Source organism: Saccostrea echinata, unplaced genomic scaffold (assembly GCF_033153115.1).
Source record: "Saccostrea echinata isolate AGI-Se365-2 ecotype Australia unplaced genomic scaffold, CSIRO_AGI_Sech_v1 ptg000002l, whole genome shotgun sequence".
Classification (NCBI taxonomy): Eukaryota; Metazoa; Mollusca; class Bivalvia; order Ostreida; family Ostreidae; genus Saccostrea; species Saccostrea echinata.
In genome coordinates this window covers 16,229,786-16,254,175 of record NW_026889751.1, presented here as the reverse complement: position 1 = coordinate 16,254,175, position 24,390 = coordinate 16,229,786, and the positions used below count along the sequence as shown (strand labels likewise).

Here is a 24,390-nt window from a genome sequence, read left to right as displayed (position 1 = left end):
TTATAACCATTAATCCTTGCATTATCATTCATTCAAACACATAACACACAGAAAAAGATACACTCAGTACAAGATTTTAATGTGTCAAAAATCCCCATGTGTTTAGTATAATCATGAAAAAATGTAATACACTGAAAATTTTAATGTCTACATTGAAATGTATAATTGAAATATAAAATATATTACTAAGTAAAACACCCTGCAGTCATCCCAAACAAGTAGTACAAGTAGTACAAACACACATACATGTATGAAACTGTATTAAGAAACAGGGAGTTTTATATTCATCTCCCTGCAAACCTCCTCAATACAACCAAGTAATGTGTGAAAGTCCTCCGGAAATAGCTGACCAATGGTGCCAATCCTGAAACAGTCTGCATTCAACACCTTTCCAGGGTATATCACCAGGCCTAAAATAAAAGAGGTTCAATATTTGGGTTTCAAAACAGGCAAATGGTTTGATTATACTTGAAACCATTTTCTACAACAAAATGAAGTCTGTGTATGTATGTACTTTAGAGTGTGAATACCATTTTCACCTAAACTTTAAATGGAGTGCAGTCCTTGTTGCATGCACATGTATCTGTCTGCTGAAATTTTCATTGATATTTATTGATATTAAATCTCATTTGTCTGTCATTCTGTCCATCTCATCCAACTAGTTATAACTTTTAAATGAGAACAGATAGGGCTTTTACTTTTCACATTTACATTACCTGTGACAAAACCTTTTCAAATATACTATGATTTTTGACACAGTGACCTTGACCTTGAAGTTTGACCTCTTTTTCAAAACTTTTAACATTACTTTTACCTTGGTCATAACTTTTGATTGAGAAGAGATAAGACTTTCATATTTCACATGTAGATTACATGTGACAAGACCTTTCCAGATTTACCTTGATTTTTGCTCCTATGTCCTTGACCTTTAAGTCTGACCTACTTTTAAAAAATCTTAACACTGGTTATAGCTTCAGAATGACAGAAGTTTGACAAGTGCATTATCTGTGACAAGAAGTTTCCAAATGTGGTTATGATATTTGACCCTGTGACCTTGACCTTTAAGTTTGATCTAATTTTCAAAACATATTTATAATTGCTGCTAACTTTTGAAAGAAAAGGTGGGCATTCTTATTTGACATGTTCATTACCTGTGACTTTTCAAAATGTACTATGATTTTAAACCCCATACCTTGACCTTGAATTTGGACCTAATTTTCAAAAATTATAACATTGTTGATAACTTTTGAATGAGAGAAGATAGGATATTTATATCTGAAATTACCTGTTTCAAGATCATTCAGAATGTACCCTAGTGATTTGGCCTTTAAGTTCAACCTCCAATCTTTTTTCATATTTTTTTTTACACTGGTAAGAACTTCTGAATGAAAGAAGACAAGGCTTTCATATTTAACATGTTCATTATCTATGTCAACACCTTTCAGAAAGTTACATCATTTTTGACTTCATGACCATGATCTAGAAGTTTGAAGGACACATAAAAAAGACAGTTAAATATGCCATACATGACTGCATCCCAACCACTACGACACCAAAAGCAGCCTGGGACCACAATTCTTAGACTGAGAGAAATTTCTTATCCAATTACAAACACTGCCAGCATTTAATTTGGTCACCTGATTCACTCAGAGGACCTATATTGCTATCTTTGGTCATCCATTGTCTGTTGTCCTTTAACTTTTGAACATTTTCAGCTTCTCCCATGAACTTACACTGTATTGGGCAAATTCTTAGCCAGAATTAGTGTGAAGCTTCTATGGTGAAGGGCTACAAAAGTTGTGAATTTTATGACCCAAGGACCTTGGGGATGGGACCACAATGACAAGAAAGTATGCCTCAATTTAAAGTTTTACTTTTTTTTTTTACTAACAAACCTATAGGAATGCATATATAGCAAAAAAATGGGGCCTGAACAAAAATTGTAAAATTTATTACCCCTCTCCCAGAGGTTTGGGCTCCAGGGCTAGACTATATGGGGTAGTTTCATGAATGTGTTTCATGTTTAAAAATCATTTTGAGCAAGCATCTAGAAGACAAACTGAGTGTATAGTGATAACAAGCAAAGTTATCTGCTCAGAGGCAAAATAAACAATGAAATTCATGTCCCTTGCCTCAGCAGTTTCATTAAATATTCATGTTTGATGTGAGGACTTTTTTCAAGATAATAGTGTTTATTCCAACACATTTAATAAAAGGAGTTAGTAGCATTTTTTACTCTAGATTCTAGGTTAAATATTTTATTTTATTATATACCCAACTGTTTGTCACTCAGTTTTACTGTTGAATTCACGCAATCACGTGACAATGTGATCCGATGTTCCAGATCACCACACTGTGGTTTTCTGAATCCATATCACCCCTCTCTGAAACTGATGACGTAGTACACAGATAAATGACATTTTTTATTCTCGCGCATCAAAATGTTCCTTGACAAAATGGTTTGTTTAATGGACTTAAGTTCTGTAATTGATCCAAAAAGTTTCCTTTTATTATATTTTGCTAGTTATAAAGGAGTATATAATAAATTTATCATTATAACAGTAACTTGATCCGAAGAGCCTTATCACGTCTCATTGACAGACGCGGATCATCAGATCAAACTCGACGCTTCGCGTCTCGTTTGATCTGATGATCCGCGCCAGTCAACTTGACGTGATACGGCTCTTCGGATCAAGTTACTGTTATAATAATATATATTTATACATCATCTACTGTGAGTACTCGTCCATTTTCTGTTAATTTTTTAATTTTTGAGTCACTCAGGTGATGCTATCATGTACTGCTATTTCATCTACCCTTTCAAAATTACTTGGCCAATTTTTTGAGCTGTGCAGTTTTGGTATTTTTAGGTATTTTCTGTTACCAAAAAATGATTTTCTAATATTAAAAATTCTATTTTCTGATTTCAGAAAATCACTTTTGGATTTCAAAAATTCAAATTTCTGATATTGAATAATTGTTTTGCGATATCATAAATTTTCAGCTGTTTTTTTTTTATATCAAAAAATCAATTTCTGGATATCAAAAATTCAACAAATATAACTGTTTAGGACCATAGGGATAATCAATTCTTTCCAAAATTGCTTTAACAGAAGTAAACCCTATGTTCTAGTTTTTCTTGTTGCATGCAGTAATAAAAACATTGGATACAAGTTTTATGATATGCAGTAATAAAAATATGGGATACAAGTTTTATGATATGCAGTAATAAAAATATGGGATACAAGTTTTATGATATGCAGTAATAAAAATATGGGATACAAGTTTTATGATATGAGAAAATGCCTAAAAAATACCACCACAACATAATTTTCAGCCAAAATTAGTGTGAATTAAGCCTCCAAGTAAAAGGCTACAAAAAGTGTGAATTTCATCCCCCCCCCCCCCCCCCCATTCCCTTACTCCCTGGTTTTGATGAAATTCTAACCCTATAGTTCATAATTGGAGAGGGATTACTTACATTTTTTTATTGCTTCAAGATATATTAAACAACAGAGGTGACTGTGGCTGAATGTCAATTCAGTCTATCTTTAGATATCTAACCTTTACTATGAAAAGTTTTTGTTTTTTTTTAAAATTAAATTATTCAAACTACACTGAAATGTACTATATGATCATTTCAATTACATATATTTCACTTTTCCCAATATTACCATCAATCAGTAAAATGTCAGTCTAATTTAAATTAGCCCTTACATATATATATTTCTTTTTGCTATGCTTATTGCAAAACATTTAATAAAACATAGGGATTAATTTCATTTTGAACGAATAACATGGCTGACTAAAGGTCAAGGAAAAAAGTTTTCAAAATTTGGTAACAAAGTTCATCTAGGTCTAATAGTGAATAAAAGTTGAAGAAAACAGTGACTCAATTTCAAGGATATTTATGTAGATATGGAATTCAGATAGCTGTATTCCTGGTCATTAGTAAACCATCCATGTATGGTACAATGACTTCTTATACATTGTGGGTATAGTTAATTGTTATTTGTGAACTCTGACTGCACTGTGCTGTCAAAACAAGACATCTGGTAAACAGATCATCTAAACCCTCCAACAGCCTCCCTGAAGAATGTCTTATTAGCTCACCTGAGCCGAAGGCTCAAGTGAGCTTTTCTGATCACATTTTGTCTGTAGTCCGTCTGTCCGTCTGTCTGTCCGTCTGTAAACTTTTCACATTTTCGACTTCTTCTCAAGAACCACTGGGCCAATTTCAACCAAACTTGCCACAAAGTATCCTTGGGTAAAGGGGATTCAAGTTTGTTCAAATGAAGGGCCACGCCCTCTTCCAAGGGGAGATAATTAAGAATTCGTGAAAAATTAATGGCATCATTAAAAAATCTTCTTCTCAAGAACCACTGTGCTTGAAAACATGAAACTTATGTGGAAGCATCCTCAGGTAGTGTAGATTCAAGTTTGTTCAAATCATGACCCCCGGGGCTAGGGTGGGGCCGCAATGGGCGATCGAAGTTTTACATAGGAAATATACAGGAAAAATCTTTAAAAATCTTCTTCTCAAGAACAGCAAAGCCATAATTGGTCATATTTATATGGTAGCATCCTCAGATAGTGTACATTCAAGTTTGTTCAAATCATGACCCCCGGGGGTCGGGTGGGGCCACAATGGGAGATCAAAGTTTTACATAGGAATATATAGGAAAAATCTTCAAAAATCTTCTTCTCAAGAACAGCAAAGCCATGATTGGTCATATTTACTTGGAAGCATCCTCAGGTAGTGTAGATTCAAGTTTGTTCAAATCATGACCCCCTGGGGTAGGGTGGGGCCACAATGGGCGATCAAAGTTTTACATAGGAACACATAGTAAAAATCTTCTTCTCAAGAACAGCAAAGCCATGATTGGTCATATTTATATGGTAGCATCCTCAGATAGTGTACATTCAAATTTGTTCAAATCATGACCCCCGGGGGTCGGGTGGGGCCACAATGGGCGATCAAAGTTTTACATAGGAACACATAGTAAAAATTCTAAAAAAAAAAAAAAAAAAAAAATAATTTGTTAAGAATAGCAAAGCCATGATTGGTCATATTTATATGGTAGCATCCTCAGATAGTGTACATACAAATTTGTTCGAATCATGACCCCCGGGGGTAGGGTGGGGCCACAATGGGCGATCAAAGTTTTACATTGGAACACATAGTAAAAATCTTTAAAAAAAACAATTTGTTAAGAATAGCAAAGCCATGGCCATGATTGGTCATATTTATATGGAAGCATTCTTAGATAGTGTACATTCAAGTTTGTTCAAACATGACCCCTGGGGATCGGGTGGGGCCACAATGGGTGATCAAAGTTTTACATAGGAATACATAAGTTAAATCTTTAAAAATCTTCTACTCGAGAACAGCAAAGCCATGATTGGTCATATTTAAATGGAAGCATCCTCAGATAATGTAGATTCAAATTTGTTCAATTCCTGACACCCCCCCCCCCCCCCAACCACTTTTATATTTAAACTTTTCAACCTTTCAAGATTGAAATGATTTCTGCTTTTTCCTAGCCATAGTGCTCAGGTGAGCGATGTGGCCCCTGGGCCTCTTGTTTAATCAACTGTAAAAATATAATATAAAAATTACCATGCACTTTAATATGATGAACCAAATCCATTTACCTGTATTTCAAACATTTAGAGAAAAAAGTTTTGTCACAAGTACTTAATGAGGCCGAGTCTAATTTGAGTGTGCATGTTTTTGCGCAGCTTTTTAGTTTCATGCAGTCGTAGGTGCAACATAACACCTATCCTAAGTATTGTAATTTTGATACAAAATTAACATTATATTATATCATCTGTGACTTTTATGGGTCTTAAAATGTGATTTTAAGACAATAATTAGGAATAAACGCTGAAATGGCTTTCACGACTCCAATGTTTTCTGGTTCTGTAAGCAATGAATGACGCTGAAGAATGATGCATAACTTGCTTGAGTATTCAAGACATCCATGGTCCATGGACATTTTATTAAAAGCTGTTGAGAGAACATCAAAAGAAGCATATAAGCAATCTAAGCATGGTTATTTTTTACCAAAATAATTCATCTGCGCCGATATATACAGAATGTATGCCATAATATGGCAAATTTAGAGGTATTGGGCATTGGAAAAATTATAAACTTTGTAATAATTCCTAGACAAAACCAGATGGTAAACTTTTTTGAAATTTCACAATTTGGTGCCTTTTTACAATAACTTTCATGTATTTGACTGGAAAGGAAATCCCTAGGGCAGAAATACAAAAAATATGGGGAAAATGTGATAATTTGGTGCTTTTCCAACAAATTCCCATAGGGTCCAATAGTAAAATTTGACTTTAGAGATGGCCCCCTAAGAAATCGGAATGGTAAACATTTGGTATTTTCTCTTAAAATAATTAGTATAATAGTAAAAATACATTCAAGAAATTTTATCAAAATATCTAGGGTAGAAGTAATTAGACTCGGCCTCGTTAAGGAGCATATGTCATCAGTCTTTAATTTTTTTCACTTCATGAATACCATATTTTTTTCAACATTAAACATGAGCAGTGAAATTTTGGTATATAGTGCACTTTAGTTCATTGTGATTATTTTTTATTTTTGTTCATAATAATGATAAAATTTCAAAACTAAGTGTATCAACAAATACATCATGTTACAAATAATGTCTGTTGGAATATTCTGACAATAAAATAAATAAATTATAAATATCCACAAACATTTACAAAAGTTATCAAAAATCAATATTTATTTTTTCATCATGAATTCCTAGAAAGGTGTACGGTGCGTCGAAATGGCCAAGAGAAGAGAGATCTTGTAAAAAGTGCATGCCTTATTATAACTTTAATCGGGAACACTGATTTGAATATTGATCCAAAATTCATTAATCACCGATAACAGAAATTATTTTTCATACAAGATCTATCACAAGAGGCCCACAGGCCAAAATGCTCACTGAGTCACCTTGGCCCTGCTGTTTTTCTTCAGATTTTAACCATTTACCACATATTGAGTATGAAGTATTTTTAATAAAAATGTAAAAGTTATTGGTTCAAAAAGAAGTGTTACCATAATGGTAACTATAATGACCTTGACCTTTGACCAAAGTGACCCCCAAATAGTGTCATCTTCTAACCATCTTCAACAAAGGTAGTAAGTATGAAGTCTGTTAAAAAAAACTTAAATTACTGTGCCACTTAAAAGTGATGATTGACATACAGACTCAGTGATAACTATAGAGCAACTGTGTCTTGATGCCAGCCTTAGTACTTAACTATTTCAAATGAAATCAAGAACAACAACTTAAAAAAAATCCAAACAATTTTGCCAATGATCTCATTCCACTGAATTTTTCTTTTTAATAAAAAATAAAACATTGAGATCTTGCATGGAAAATATTTTAAAGTGTGTAAAAACTACCAGTCAACTTTGTATCAATCTGCAAGACATACACCTGTATACATATATGGACTGAAGAACCCTTAATTAACACCATTGGGTCTGATATCAAAACTGATTATTGATTACTTTAGGTACAAGTGAAAGAGAGACTCACCTTTTTCATTTAATTTACTGTAGAAAGTTTTAAAGTCAAAATGAGGGTCTTTAGGGAATTTGTATGAGGTTATGATATATCCTTTATGTTCGGGGCCAAGGAATTCCTCAAACCCCAGCTTCTTCATTCCCTCTTGTAGTATTCTCCTGTTCTCTTTATATCTGTAAACACATAAAAATGGTTCAGTTTTTATTCTGGACATGATCCTGTGATTTCTATCTAAAGTAGGACATAAACACATTTGTTTTTATGACCTATTTGTATTCATTATTCATGAACTTTGGGCCCTTTTCATAATCCTTTACCATCCAAATGAATTCTTTTGAAAATTTACCTTAGGGATAAATAACACAAACAATTTTTTTTCAGAAATCAGCAATATATCTCATATGTTTTTGTTCATAAAGATATCTTGAATAATGTTAGCCAGAATAAGTGTGGAAATTTTGTAAGATTTTGTCATAATGTCACATAATGTCATAATAAACACAAAATACATTTTTATTATTAAATTTTCAAAAAGTTAGGAAGAAAATCCAGTTTTATAAGGTTTAGAAATTATCTTTAACCAAAAAAAATGTCTACAGAAGATGGATAGACGGATTCCAGTGTACCTCCAAAACTTTGCAGGGCCTGAAGTTATTTTAAAAAGAACAAGATACTGCAGATAATAAAAAAAAACACTTTTACAAAATATAAACAGGTAGATGAATGGAATATATGCTCCTGAGTGTATCACAAGTTGTTTGTAATGGTCAATAAAACACAAAATCGAGGTGCAGTCATTTGAAAACTTATTGGCAAACCTTATCAGTAAGATCTTTAATGCATTTCACCCATTACAACCAGGAACACTGTCAACATAATGCAAACTTTTGTGCACAAAACTCAGGTTCAGAAATAAATTAAAGTGCTTTCTCTGACATCACATAGTTTGCTCAGGCACTAAAAATAACTTTAATATGGCATATGTAAGAATTGTAGCTACATGTTTAAAGTTTAATTGACACTAAAAGGATTGCTGATTGGCAGATTTTATCTCTGAGATTTTTTAATGTATACCTGTATATCCTGATACATTACATTTCAGCATATTCATTTCTGCTTGATTGTAATAAAAGTTGCAGCTTTATGTGCTGAACATTTTTACTCAATCTTTGTAATAGTGAAACATTCATGAAACCTTGTATCAGTTGTTTACAGACTGCATCCAAGTAGGTACTGTGAGCAAGCTCACTAAATTATACATCCCCTCTCCCTGCAATTTTTTTAAAAAGTGTCCATATACATGTTTCTAACTGTGACTTGAACTTGCCAAATTGACCTTGGTTTAAAAAACAGGTCATAAGTAATCTTTGAGTGAAATATGGAAAACCTTTGTTTCTCCATTAGAAAATTATAGATGTGACATGAATTTTACACTTTTTCTAACAGTGTCCTTGGACCTTCCAGAAAAACCTTGGATCAAGGTTAAGACCTCCCCTCAGCTCATGAGTAATCTTTGTTTGAAGTACCTCTAAAACTCATCCATTAGAGAGTTATGAACTGAACTTAAGATTTTTACTTTTTCTACCAGTGACCTTGAACTTGCCAGAATGATCAAAGAGAACTTATTTTAATAAGTTATCACTTGGAAACAATTTCATGAGTATGACCTTTTGACCTAAAAAAAACCAGGAGTCGATATCTTCTTAAAGTCATATCAAATTTCATTGCAAAAAATCAAAGAAAACTTAATTTATCATCTGGAGATAATTTTATGCAATATAGTGAGTTTCTAACTTTAACTTATCAACCTCAAAATCAATAGGAGTCTTCTTTAAGTTATTAGGGAGCTATGATATAAAATTTCAATGCAGACAGAATGATAGACAGACCCAAATTAAATCAATATCCTCTGCTTTTAGCAAAAGCAGGGGACAAGAAAAAAGAAGCCTTGCATTTCAAAATAATACCTGTCAGCTCTTCCATCAATACCACCTTCTTCCTCAAACTCTTTGATAGCCTGACAGAAAGCCAGCATGCAGTGTGTTGGTGGAGTAAATCGGAATTGTCCCGTCTTCTCTAGACCATCGTACTGATCATATAGATCCAAACAAAGACTCCCAGAATTACCTGCAATTCAAATTCAATGCAAGTTATACATTCATTTATAAATTTCAATGCTCAAAATATCTTCCATAAGAAACTCCATATATTCCAGAATTTGTAGGCTATAAAGTTATTATATTCCTCTTACATATGAAAGAAAAGAATGGTTGCTATCAAATTTTATTAAAAAAAAAAAAAAAATACCATACAAGTTAAGTTTTCAATTATTTTTTTTCCCATCAATAGCATTATACAAAATGAATTATCTTCAGATTTAAGAGGGCTGGGTGGTCATGGTAAATTCAAAGAAGAAATTTCTATCAATCTAAATTGTTACATAAAACATCAAATATTTTCTAAACTATTAAGAGAAGGCATGGCTGTAATTGCACAATGAATGGTGTCTTTAAGTGACGGACACAAAATTACAAAGTTTAGGCAAACTTGTGTCATTTTCAAGAAATTTCATACTGTAAAGGTTACAAAATGTGTCAAGGCTTTCTGGGCATGAAAGTGTCTTTCAATCACTTATAAATAGTAAATATCTTTAACTCTAGAAACATGGAGGAATAACATTGACATTAACTATTCACTACAGAAAACTCCTTTTCCCATCATTATGACATGATAATTTTGTGGTTCAATCTTTTTATTAATGCTTAATTACATAATTCTGAAGATATTTTTGAACTCCTATTTGTGAATAAATAATCCTTTTATAACTTATAAAATGCTCAGACTTTGATACTTTTAGTAACTTTCCCTGATGAATAATTGAATACACTTTGTAACCTTTAACACTAAAAATGTTTCCTTCAAAAAATCCTTTTATGATGGTTTTTAATGTCAATAATATGCAAAAGTAATAAAAATTTTATTTCTATCTGATCTTTAAATAAGTGCAATCTTCTTTTTCATGTGAAATTAAAAATCCTATTTAATAACAAGAAGTTGCTAATGTGGCTGTATGCTTAATGCTGTATGTACAATATTAAATTTTATATATACATGTATTGTATTTCGGTTATCAAAGACTTCATCAGTACTTCAATCCAGGTCAGACTGGTACAGATTCAATAAAACTTAAATGGTTGAGCAAATTAATCCAATAAAACTGTTTTCTCACAAGTATGTCCTCCAATGAAAGTCAAATAAAGTTATACATTTTCTAATGTTTGTCCTGTTTTAGTGTCTGCTAGATATCTCAGAATTGTTGAATTTAAAAAAAAAATGTGTGACTTGGGGCAACAGAAATTTCAAAAGATTTTGAGGCAATGAATCAAGTCAGAGATGCAGATATTAGAATTTATGTATCAATGAATGTATGTATATTTAGAGTTCACAATTTTTTTCAATAAATGTAACCCCAAAAAAAACCCAATTATGATCTCTTTCTACCTATGGTATAGAGGGAAGGACAAATAAAAAAATCCCCGAGATTCTTGGTTTATGATGCTCTGAAACTAAATAAATGTAAATTTTGCTTACTTTGTTCTTCACAAGTATTAACAAAGAAAAATAAAACCTTGTACGACAAACATACACTACAGAGTCTGAGGTTTCTAACCTTTAAAGTGCCCTACAAATCACAACAGAAAACAGACAGACCTGGAGACCAACACCTTCAAGTTAAATCTATTGATGATTCTCACAAGTGGATACCATTTGAAATGGTCATCTTCAACAATTTTACACAGATTTCTCCTACATGTACTAAGGTCTCCTTTTGCAATTTTAACTTTAAGGTGTCACTCTCCAATTCTGTCTTTGGTACAGGTGTTATGACCTCTTTATACCATTTAATGACCTCTGTATACCGTTTAGGTTCACCATTTCTGCCAAACACCCGCAAATTTCCAATGTTTCTTAAACTATTTAATGAGCAAGTGAATTAAGTGTCCAAGACACCCCCCCCCCCCCCCCAACCAAAAAAAAAAAAGATTCAACATTCCATATATATGTGTATATTATGATGTCATGTATAGAACATAAACAACTCAAACATTTTGTACCTTGGTAAACAATGTTTTAAATCAATTTCATCCATAATTTGCACCTCAGTTGGAGAAATCTATGTATAATTATTCTGAAGAAGACACACATAAAGAGAGACAAATATTTCTAAACATTATACATTTACTGACTGGGTTTATAAGGGCAACATACATTTTGTGAGCCCCAAGAACTAAACTGTTTGCATCAAACTGTTAATCCATATGTAACAATTTGGTTTGAAGGCATTTTATCCAAGAATCCAGTCAGTAAATGTTTTGTTATACCTTCAATTTAAAGGTGCTTAGACACAGATTTGAACTTAATATTTTCTCAAATTTTCTGTATAATATCACGACTTGTATATTGCAATAGCATTTCACACGAAAATATAATTAAAAACTTATTTTATCTGGAAGTTATTGGAACTATGAATTCCGGGACGCCTTTGATTAACACATCTTTGCACTTACAAAAATTTTAACTTTATCCTTAATATTTAAGAAAAGAAGCAATTTTATTATGTATTAATGAAAAATATTACATCTATAATCCAGAAAATTCAGAGTAGAAATGTTCGAAAGCAAAACCATCTCACCAGTATTGTCAGTCTGTGCTCTGTGATGTGTACCGAGTTTAACAAATTGAACACACCTGTGAAACGTAAACTGTTTTTGTAAACAGGGCACAAGCTCTGTTATTGTTAATGTTTACGATTCACCGGGTGTGTTCAATTGTTAAACTCTGCACACACCACTGAGCACGGACTTACAATACTGTGAGTGGGTTTTGCTTTCGAACATTTTTACTAGATGAGTTTTCTGGGTTATAGTTTTAATATTTTTCATTAATACACAACAAAATTGCCACTTTTCTTAAGAATTAAGAATAAATTTAAAATATGTGAAAGCGCAAGGATGTGTCAATCCAACGCGTCCAGATATTCGAAGTTTTAATAACTTCGAGATGAAACAAGATTTTTATTACATTTTAGTATGAAATGCTAATAGTTACATATAAGTCATGAAATTATACCGAAAATTTGAGAAAATATTAACTTCAAATCTGTGTCCAAGCACCTTTAACATTTATTTCAAATACAAATCTTGCATTGGCTTTTGTGTTTGATACGTTTCTAACAAAAGTTAAATTTCATTCACCTGCAAATGCAGATTTAACTCAATCAATTCTGTAACAATCGAACATCAACAAATGAAAACTATATAGACATAGATTGCTGACTTATGTTGAATAATTCTGCCTTGAGCTGTGGATTAACAAATCCAAATTTAGAGTGCCCAAATACTGTATAGCGGTCCAACATCTCACCAACAGTCCAACATCTCACTGAGAGATCCAACATCATATATTTTTTGACAACTCAGCAAAAACAGTGGAAATGTTAGACTTTTTTATATGCAGAAATAATTTTTAAAGGTACAATAATATATTGTTCTAAACTCTCATAGTGCTCTATAAAATGACGAGCTATAAAGACAAAGCTTTCTAAACTTTACACAGAGGTTTTTGAACTTAACAATCTCCTATAGAAATGGATTAAAGTGACAAAAGTGTCTAAAATTTACACCATATTACACACATACACTACAGAATCATAGGTTTCTAACTTATTAAGTACACTACAACACTTGTTGTTATTAATCTTTAATTGGGTATTCTAACCTTGACACCTCTCTACACAGAACCCCTCACCTTTACACTGAAGTAGCTGCTCTGTTCTTGCGATTGCATAAGAAAATCCTGGAATTCCCTGCAAACACTTGTTGACTGAACTGACCAGAAAGTCAACCCTAGCTTTCTCTAGATCAAGTGGTACTGCCCCAAAACTGCTCATAGCATCCACAAAATAAACACAATCTGCAAATTATATGTTAAAGACTTTGTCTATATATGTTCATAAAATATTTTGAATTGAAAAACTCAGTGCTGCTTGCTATATTTCATAAAAATTTTAAAACCACACAATAGAAAAACCCTTTCTTACTTGGTAAATGTTTTTTAACCATCTGTCCCACTTCTTCAACAGGATTGATAACTCCTGAACTAGTTTCACAGTGAACCACGGCTACCATGGAGAATGATGGGTCTTCCCTAAGGATCTGCTCAACTTTTTTCACATCCACCATGCTGTTTTCTGCAAAACCTTCTAAACGGTATGGGACTCCTAGTATTTCACATATTTTCCCCATCCTTTTTCCATATGCTCCATTCTCAAGTATTAATGCCTAAAAAAGCAACAAAAAAAGTCTCTGGTGAGAATGTAGCTTTTTCATTCACAAAGTTTGAGATTTCAAATTCAGAGTGAAATGTAAATCAAAATCTACAGACATGTATATACCAAGCGTAGGTTTTGCAGGTCAAAAAGCATATTTGATATAAACATAATTACTATCATTCCAATAACAGCATATCAGCTAGTTCACTTAAAAGAGCATGGTAAAATTTTGTACACTGATTACCGTATTACTCATCAGTTGGATGTATATGGTTTCAATGCAAAAATGAATACTGATTTGCATATGAAACATGGAACCCAACAAATTCAATGAATCGCATTGAATGATTTTTTACAAGTATGGCATTTGTAATAAAGCAGCAATAGGGTCAATTAAAATCTTATTACTCAGGCTTGAACTGTCTTTATTTTACATAGGTATGTAAAAAGGGTAGTGAAGGACAGATGTAAGCTACATGTGAACCATGAGACAAGGGTGACTTTGATTATGAAGTGAATGCTAATACTAATATCATCTGGTTGCACTTTATTTTTAATTCTCTGATGCCAAATAACATGTGCTGAAAAGATTTTGTAATATTGTCTTTCGAATTAAATTTTCTACATTAAACACAGAATCGTTGATTATTCTCTCATGACGTCGACTACATGACTGAGATTAACTATTATGTGGAATATAATGCAAAATAATAAGCAATGATGGTTCTGCAAAGCAGCTTCTTATATTCTATTGTATTATGTGAACTTGACTGTCATTCTTAAAATTATCATGTCTTTACTCTGAGTTGTAACTTCTCTGTAACAATTTCTTTCAAGGTAACACAATTTAATCAACGAACTTATGCATATTATATGTAAATAATAACATTCTTTGGTTTAACAACACATACAAAGCTTACACATAATATAAACTGAACCAACTATAATTTTTTTATTGAAAGGTGTATAATTAGAACAAGAAAAGTTGGATATACCTTAAAATGACAGCCTATAATGAAAAATATTATATACCTAAATTAATTCCAAGATGAGCATTTAAGGTCATTAATATAAAGTGCATTTAATACGAATTTCCTGAAGTATAAGAATGTATATAATTTTCATACCCTATTTTCTCCAGAGGTATATAATTCACTGTAACATATTCGCTTCAAAGTGAGAATGTAGATTGCATATTCCATAATCAATTTAAAATATCCATAATATGCATGTTCAATAAATATAAATGATTTGAATGTGTGAAGATAACGGGAATGGAAAATACTTCTTTGATGAAATTGATCCATAGATTGAAATGCATATACATAGTATTATAAGCCAAACACACTGGCCAATGTTTTTGTTCAACATAAATTAGTTTTATTTTAGTTTTGTCCTGGTGAGTCCATAATCACTTGCAAAAATGTTTGTAAACTTTGTAAAGATGAATATATGTCTATCTAAGGTTAGCCTGGTTCTAAAGGTGATGATTTTGTGATTATCATTATCAATGAACTTTATACAGACGTAAATTATAATAGCTATATGTATATGGATTACACCCTTAAACAAAAAAGAAATGGTGCCTCAATAATTTTATGCATAAAACTATTAATATATTGCAAGCTTTCAACCTTTAGGTTAGTTATATAAGATGTAATGTAGCTTACTATATTTTGACAACATTTTTCAATAGTTTATATCATAACTGTACATACCAATCAACAGACTGCTAAGAAAATTTCAGAACTAGAAGTGAACATTATATGCACTGATTTAAAAATAATTATTATACCTCTACTGGTATTTTCCCTATATAACATAAGATTGTTAGATGTGACTAATTCCCTATAAATCTTTATGAATGGACTAATCCCCGTGCATTAGTCAAGTGAGCTAATCCCTGCTTCAAAAGCTAATTCCCGGTCATCCGTAATCCTCTAGATTTTACTTTTACATTGGTATGATATATGAATGGACTAATCTCTGTGTGTCAGTTCAGTGAGCTTATCCCTGCTTTGAAATCACGCTATCTGAATCCTCTAAATTTTACGTTTGCATCGGTATAATAAAACAGTTAAAAGTACTGGTATATCATTGAGGGAGTTAGCAAGATTCCAGTTCCCTTCAACCAGGACTATTTCCCTCGGCTTCGCCTCAGGAAATAGTCCTGGCCTTAGGGAACTGGAATCTTGCTAACTCCCTCAATGATATACTTTAACTGTATATAAATTGCTACTTTTAATTATTTTTTTTTTTTTAATAAAAAACCAAATGTTAAATTTCAACGAATCTTTGAGCAACAGCTAGGATGAATATGATCAATTAGAGGAGTATCCATCGCAATCATTTCAAAATGTTTTATTTTTCAGTCATTACTTTTAGTTGATAACCTGACGTGTTGGTTTTCATAATCTAAAATAAATACGATATGAAAGTTTTTTCTCAAAAGCTTGCGACAACAGTCAAAATTGGATAATTTACTGGAGGCTTTATGGTGTTATACAGTAATTTGATGAAGTCTATAATTTCCAAGGTTTTATTCTGATTAATCAAGAAAAGTTGCATGCATTATTCTTTTATCTTTCACTAAAATTTTGTTTCATTATTTTGTTGTAAGCTTTAATATACTAAATCATTAATATCAATGAAAGACTGACAAACCTTTCCATTTGGTTTCGGTACAGCAGTGTGGAAGACTGCCTCCACTGCAAAGGTACCGCTGCCCTGTACTGGTACCGCTGTGAAGTCATTTTCTGAGACTCCTGAAGTAAAAAATAAAACTGTAGTAATATTGTCTTCTTCTAGGAAATATACAGATCACACTAAGCAATATCCAACTGATAGATGCTATGTATTATGACTTCATCATACAGTTTTCAAATTATACGGATTAATTTGAGTAAAAAATTCGAAAGTTTAATATGGATTCATAGAAATGAAAAAAAAGAGAAAAAAAGGATTCACTTGCAATATGTACAAATATACACATGTATAGTGCAACAGTTTATAACAAATACACTTAAAGTAAATACCTGTATATTATAGTCATTTTGACATTAAAAAGATAGAACATCTGTCAGTGAATAAAACAAATTACAAATTAAGCAAGTCATTCCACTCTCTGGATGTTTGCTATAACCATGTACAATGTTATCTTGAATGCCAATTACCAGGGATATATCAAATTCAAATAGAAAGGTTATTTGAAGGTGCATCAATGGTCTCAACCCTATAAAGACAACAAATTTCTACCTCGATATCTTGAAGTCTCATTATGTATTTTGAATTTTTTAGCTCACCTGAGCTCTTTTGACATTTTGTATGTCACCTGTCTGTCTGTCTGTCTGTAAAAGATGCTGAAGAATTAGCAGGATCATAGTGACTCAGATGAACATTGTGGCCCATGGACCTCTTGTTTGATATTCCCAACATGTTCAAGATATTGAGGTTTGGCTATATAAATGTATTTATTACAAACATTATTTTGGCAATTTAGCAAGAAAATTGACCTATTCACCTACTTTTCATTGCACTGATAACAGATAAAAAAAATCACTTACATTCATGACCTTATTTGAGTGTAAATAAGTGAATGCAAAAGTTCAATGCACTATATTTTTTCTACATGGACAAAACTATTAAAGCAGTGTTCATTCATAAGGATTATAAAACACCTCATCAATATTTCTTATCTCTGCTTCTCAACATTACTGTGGGGAAACATAGTTAAACTGTTGATAAATCATAAACAGGATTCTAGGGGTTTTAAGAGTTTTTATTTGAAATGGCTTTGGTTAACAGCATTTTTCCAGACTGTGAATAAAATACTGGTAAACATATAAACGATGCAATTTCTGAAACAAGATGCATATTTCGAAAATTGAGCAGTATTAAATGCTCTACTTTGAAGAATGGTCCCAATGTTTAATATAGAAGATATATTACTAAAATACCTTCTACTTGTACATTTCTTTAATATTAGAGAGGTTAAGCAGATGACCGTGTACGTCTAAGTGTACGTGTAGCTAGGGAAATCCCCTAATTTACTGCGATTTACGTCATCAGTTTTGTAAAGCGCGTAATTCTAGAAGTTGTACACAACGTGTAGATTCAAATGTACACGTAGGAAAGAACGTGTAGCTTCTTAAACCCAAATTATAGAATATATATTTTTCAGGCGGTGTTTGTTGTGATATTGAGAGTTTATTACATACATCTATGTATCTTTTTTTAATTAAAGTCATAGAATTATTTGATACAAATGGATCATAGAGTGACTTGTTGAAATGATGTTTTACACATACTGCTACACGTACAGTTTGTTAAACAGAACACGATGCTAGTTACGTGTACTTGTAAAAACACTTCTAGGTTTACACGTACACGTAGACGCACACGGTCAAATGCTTAACCTCTCTATTTTTAAGGTTTTAAATACTGTGTATGTAATTAAGTTTATTGTATCTCAATCCTGTAAAAGATTTCACCCTCCCCCCCCCCCCCCCCCAAAAAAAAACAACAAACAAACAAACAAATCTCTAGTGATCTTTTCCATATATATCCACAATTACATATTAAATATTAGTGATCCAAAAGAGATTGTAAAATGTAACAGGCAGACAGACGAACAAAACATACATCATTGTTAGTTGACCAAATTCAGATATTTACCATATTGATTATAACATGTAGACCTAATTACTGTAAACTATTTTAGAACTGCATGATTATCATAATTTTTTGTACTTCCAAAGTGGCTATAACTATATATACATGTATATCTAAATGGCCTTCCTTATTGTAGATATTGTCCACAGCAAAGTGCTGAGTTCTTCACTCATGATCACAATGATATATTTAGCACAGGGTAAAATAATATATTGTACTTATAAGCCCTTTACAATTTACAACCAATACAGGTGAAAAGGCTGAGGTCATTACCTATATAAACAAATTAGGTTAAATATGCATAAAAACAAAAATATTTAGTGTTTTATATAAACCTTAACTACCAGGTCATGTACATTTCTCTATATAGATCAAGGCTATAGTCCTTACCTTGGCAAAGGGGAAATTTAGTTTAAGTATGGCTTTATAAATCTTGAGAGACTGCTGTGACCAATATTCAGATACTTCCTAAATTTGAAGCACTCAATAAACCCCTTTTCACAAGGAATGCCTGTATCTTATTCAAACTTAATCTTTATTGCTCTAAATTGCAAACTATGTTGTAAAAACAGGTATGTATTAAAGTGAATTTAGACTTGGCACTTTGTACATTATAATACATTATACAAAACACAACAAATGATATAAGCCCTGTAGACCTGCAGATAGCATTAGTAATTTAGGCTGGACTGAGGGTATCGACTTGGGTAGCTCATTGGTAGAGCACCTGACTAGTGATGCAGGTGTCCCGGTTTCGATTCCCGGTCCAGCCATATGCTTTTCATTATATATGTATTTATGAATTTTCAATGTATGTTAACTCATTCCTCCTTTCCATACTACAGCATTGCTAACATAAGGCAACTGAATTAAGATACTCTAAATAGACTGCAATCAATTTAATGAACATTAACTCATGAACATCAACATTAACTAGTCTGCAAAAAAGTTTAAAATCTTAATTACATAAAACTAGTTTACAGCAAAATGAAGCAATTCACTCACATTTCTTTTATAGAGGTTCAACATGGTCTTGCCTATAATTCTTAACATTACAAGAGGCCTATGAGCCTTGACGATAACCTGAGCATTATGAGTTTCTTATGTTATTACCACTCTAGCCCCACCTGAAACTTAACTCTGGACTTGTGTAACAAAAATTTTAAGACTCTGTAATCACTATCATATTCATACAGTTTTTCTCCTGGGAGTTCAGGAGCAAAGAAGAAAATGTTCACTATTGATTCCCGAACCTGGGAGAAATGAATTATTATAAATTTTGTAGAGGGTTATCTGCTCATTTTTATCATGCCAACAATTTGCCTGCTTTATATCCATGTGTATAGAAAAAGATTTTTAGACACTCTTGGTAGATGACTAAATGTTAATTATAATGCAAACAGTTTGCCTACCAGACGTCCAGAAGTAAATAAGATTTTCACAGATATAATATACATATTTTTAATATATGACCAACTTGAGTCCCAACTCAGGACCTGAACACTGAACCCAGAGACATGAATGATACAGTTCAGTAAAGGGTTCAGTACTCATAGTAACTTTTCTCTCTGGTCGATATTTTAATGTACAATGTCAATGTAAGGTACATCCACAAAGGTTACACCTGAAAAGCCTACTACACTGAACTGTGACCAAGTGAACAGCTTCTATAGGGGCTCTAGAAATATTACCAAAGGAAGAGAAATATGGTGGACAAAGATAAATTCTCCATTTACCGTACAAATTTTGTTCAGCTTAAATGTAATAATTAAATGTTGTATTTGAAGTTAGAAGAATACATTGATATCTGACAATATTACAGAAAACTTCGCATAAGTTTTTCCCCAAGTCTTCTTATTTATAGAACCTGAATGAAAAGTGATACATATTCATATGTTTCATGATACACGTCAAGTCAAAATGTCAGTATTTCATGACATTTTTGTGTATTAATACTCATTTCGATTCTGAATCAGCTTGACTGCTTAATTAGAATTAAGATTTTTGAAGATTGTATTAATTTCTGTGGTCAAGGCCTCAGGGCCGAAAGAGACTATGAAATTCAAACATTTTGTTTACTTTTACCCATAAATGCTATATACCCAAATTGTTTGCTAACAACCAATTTTTAACAATAAGCAAAGGTCCTTCAACATAAATGTTGAATTTTTTTTACCCACGTACATCATAAAGAGGTTTAGTCCCTAGGGTGGGACTAAATGAAAAAAAAAATATTTCTTCATCTTGAAGAATTCTTTTTTTTTTATAAGTATACCGGTAAGCATCAAGAAGACAAAGTATTGGATGGGGTTTAGTATTGCATGCAAAGTTCCAAACCATCACATCTGGTGAATCTTACTTTGGCAATAAAAGAGAGATAACTGTAATATGTCATTTAAGCACAGCTTAACAATATTGGAGCAAAACAATTAAAGAAAGGCAATGATCTGATAGTCCTCACACTTAATTGCATTTAGCTACCATTTACTATGCTTATGTGCGAAATCATCCACATTATAAAAAAAAATTGGAGAGAAGTCCATCTGGAATTCTGCTACCCCACTGTTATGATAAACACTTTCTTTACTGTCCATTGCATCATATTACAAGAAAACTGGAAAATACGTTACAGTTGCAAATGAATACTTTTAATTAATCTTTTAGCCACAAAAAAAATTGCATGAGTTGGATAACAGTAAAATAAAACAAGCAACTTGTGAAATTTTGCATCACTAAAGAAACAAGTTAGCCCTTTCAATAGGCACACAGCCTTAATTTGCACCACCATACATATATATTATACTTCTTGATTGTATGCTGTTTTACATCCCAGTCAGGAATTTTTCCCTCCTATAGAGACATCACCATATACCACTGAAGGGCTTCAAAATTAGACCTATACTTTGCACTCAGGGCCATTGAACAGTCAGGGTTCTTTATGGTGCTAAACCCTACCGTGACACAGGACCTCAGTTTTTAAGGTCTCACTACTCAGCATTCAGGGCTATTGAGCAGTAAGTTTTTTTTTTATTTTTTATCTTGCCAATGCCTGCCATGACACAGGACCTCAGTTTTTAAGGTATCATCCAAAAGACCCGTGACTTTTACTTCTAGTGCCAGGTGCTTGGCTAGGAAACAGTCACTACCTATGTTGAACCAATGCGGTGAATGAGAATCGAACCTGAACCTCCCGATCACAAAGTGAATACCCTATCAACTAGGCTACTGAGACTGGTAACCTACTGCCACATTGAGTCATGGGGCCAGATACATATTTATATTCTGATCATGGTGAATGTGGATTCTGTGTTTGTAGAAGACATGTCCTTTTCAGACTCAGATTCCATGCTAATGACATTGTGTAGATTCTGAACTTGATTGATTCTTTAAAAAATTTACACAGGTTCCTACCGAAGTCTTAATTATCAGAGCCCATTCTTCTCAAAACTCAAAATTCTGCATTGTTATTAAAAATGTCACAGTCTAGCAGGTAATATTTTCAAATGGATTTGTATCTGCACTCATCAATATGTGTAAAGAAATGGAGTCAACCAAAGGTTGCCCCCAGCCCCAGTATTTGATTATTATCTCATGAAGATCTCTGATTTAAACAAAGAAATGAAATCAATCATATGCAACAGATGATCACAAAAGAGATGGGAATAACAAATAAAAAAAATCATACCTATCATGCCTATAGTTGAATGTGAATGCAATATAAATAATACACACACATGTTCTTGCATGATTTTAAAATATATATTAAAGTTGAAGTCTCAACTGTTGGTTACCTGCTATTTGCACCAATTTGGACCGTAGGAACTTGACAGTGGAGATAAATTCTATGTCCCTTGAACCCAAATCTCGTAAAGCAGCTTGTCTAACTGTCAGAGACACGGAGAGGGGACCAGGGGTAAACAGCTTCTTCTCTTTTCCATGGGAGGAAACTAAAAAAAAAACTCACACTGTTTATCAGTTAAGATAAATTTATTGCTTTTAACGAGAAAGAAATCTTTTGAAATCTATTTATTGTCATCCATACTAAACCAAGGATGAACTAACAATGGAATATAAATTTAGATACTGCATGTATAATAAGATATATACTTCTTTAGTGCCCATTCGATCTATTGAAAGAAAATGACAATAATTTTGCAGTTAAATTTTCTATACAGAAGACTCAATGAACAGATATGTCACTATGTGACAAAATAATCTTTTGTGGGGACACAAATTTGTAGATAAGATTGAACATTGAATGTTCCATGAACATTGGTCCCCCTATTGTTGCAAGCCAGCAATGGATTAATGATCTGATGCTTCTAGTCAGAAACCTTTGTCCAATGAAAATATATTTGGATGTAACCATAACCACGAGTCTTACATCAATTTCAGTTCGAATTATTTCCTTGTCAAAACAATGGACACTATTCTGCATATTCACACAAAATCTGCAGTTAAAACCCTGTCTTTTAATGTTAAGCCTTGTAAGTAATTTAGAATTAATTTTACTCACCTCTGTTCTTCAAGATCTATTGTATTTTTATCAATAAATCTGCCAAGCATGACAAACATGATTTCGTTATGGGGACGACCATGTAAACACACCCAAAATTGCCACAGAGTGATTTCATTGGTCAAGACAAATCTTTTGTCACTTAAAAAATATTCAGTGATTCATCATCGAGAACAGGGAATTCAGTAGTAAGCAGCCATGGGTTTGTGGATATAGAAAGGACACAAAACTAGCAAGTTTATTGTCTCTCATGACAGCAACTATTAGTTGCTGTCCAGGGGGATCATAAACTTGCTACTGTCCAAATAGTCAGTAAATAAGTGCTTTATCATACCGAAGCAGACTTTACTTGCGTCAAGTTCAATCAAGAAAAAAAAGAAAAGTTCCGAGATAGAAAGCACGAGAAATCGAATGCTGCTTGTGAATAGTTCAATAACTACTTTACCATGGGCAAAAAGCACAAAAACTATTTCACAGTTGAGCTAGGCTATAAAAAAAGAAGAAGTAACAGATTTAGCAGGTCTAGAAAAAAAAAGCAGGTTTAATACTTATATTTTTATACAGAAAAAAAGTCACAGGGGTAATTAATATTATAAAGTGAGCTATTTGGCCACAACAAATGAATCTGCATGACCATATCACATTTCTCCATTCTTAAATATCTTTGCCCCCAGAAAAACCAGGCAGTTTTGCAACTGACAATTTCAGGGGCATTGTACATGTACAAGTTGATTAAAAATGTGACAGACAGACCAAGCTTCAAACACAGCGGTCCCCTTAATTTAAACTCAAGACAGGTGCTCTACTAATGATAAGCTATAATCTGCATGACAACAGAACCTGCCTAACCACGAGGTTAATGTTAACACACATGCTTAAAATATGAACCATCCAGCCCCAACTCTGTGGGACAGCATAATTATGTACCACACCCAATTTTCACTATTGCTTACCCCCCCCCCCCTTTTTTTTAAGGTGGCATACAGTCCTTAAGTTAAAGAACTTTCTTTTCTTTCCAACTGAAGTGATCTTAGAAGATACACAAAATTAATGCAATGATAACGAATACTAGGCTATACTAAGCTGCTAAATCTTGTACTTGAGAAAATCTTACATATAACAGAAGTGCTACTCAGAAGTCTTGAGGGTGAGACTCTGAAAACGCTGACATTGCGAGCAATGGACGGAATTCTGCTGCAGCAACTCTGTACCACTGACATGTTGAAAATTATGAAATCAATCTTTCATCGTCTGTTACATCTTAAATTTCATAGATTATCAGACGACACGTGTTCTGCTGACAACAATAACAA

General features: G+C 32.7%; 1 protein-coding gene across 1 annotated transcript; it reads right to left on the bottom strand.

The window, feature by feature from the left end:
- Positions 1–58: 58 nt before the first annotated feature.
- LOC133200706 (2-aminoethylphosphonate--pyruvate transaminase-like) lies at positions 59–24,370 on the bottom strand. The gene is made up of 8 exons (XM_061336478.1): positions 24,192–24,370; positions 22,353–22,508; positions 16,555–16,655; positions 13,660–13,900; positions 13,368–13,532; positions 9,527–9,686; positions 7,572–7,732; positions 59–410 (listed from the first exon to the last, which is right to left on the bottom strand). Exons 1-8 carry the CDS (start codon positions 24,295–24,297, stop codon positions 262–264), a joined length of 1,239 nt encoding a protein of 412 aa, XP_061192462.1. The 5' UTR covers positions 24,298–24,370; the 3' UTR covers positions 59–261.
- Between the last annotated feature and the right edge of the window lie 20 nt (positions 24,371–24,390).

What these genes read in the sequence shown, in the direction of transcription:
- LOC133200706 (XM_061336478.1), bottom strand. Translation starts at nt 24,297, where the DNA reads ATGTCAGTGGTACAGAGTTGCTGCAGCAGAATTCCGTCCATTGCTCGC. An exon ending in CAAATTGGTGCAAATAGCAG is followed by an intron (nt 16,656 to 22,352) that starts GTAACCAACAGT and finishes TTTTTACTTCAG; the next exon opens with GAGTCTCAGAAAATGACTTC. An exon ending in GCAGCTACTTCAGTGTAAAG is followed by an intron (nt 9,687 to 13,367) that starts GTGAGGGGTTCT and finishes TTTGAATTGCAG; the next exon opens with GTAATTCTGGGAGTCTTTGT.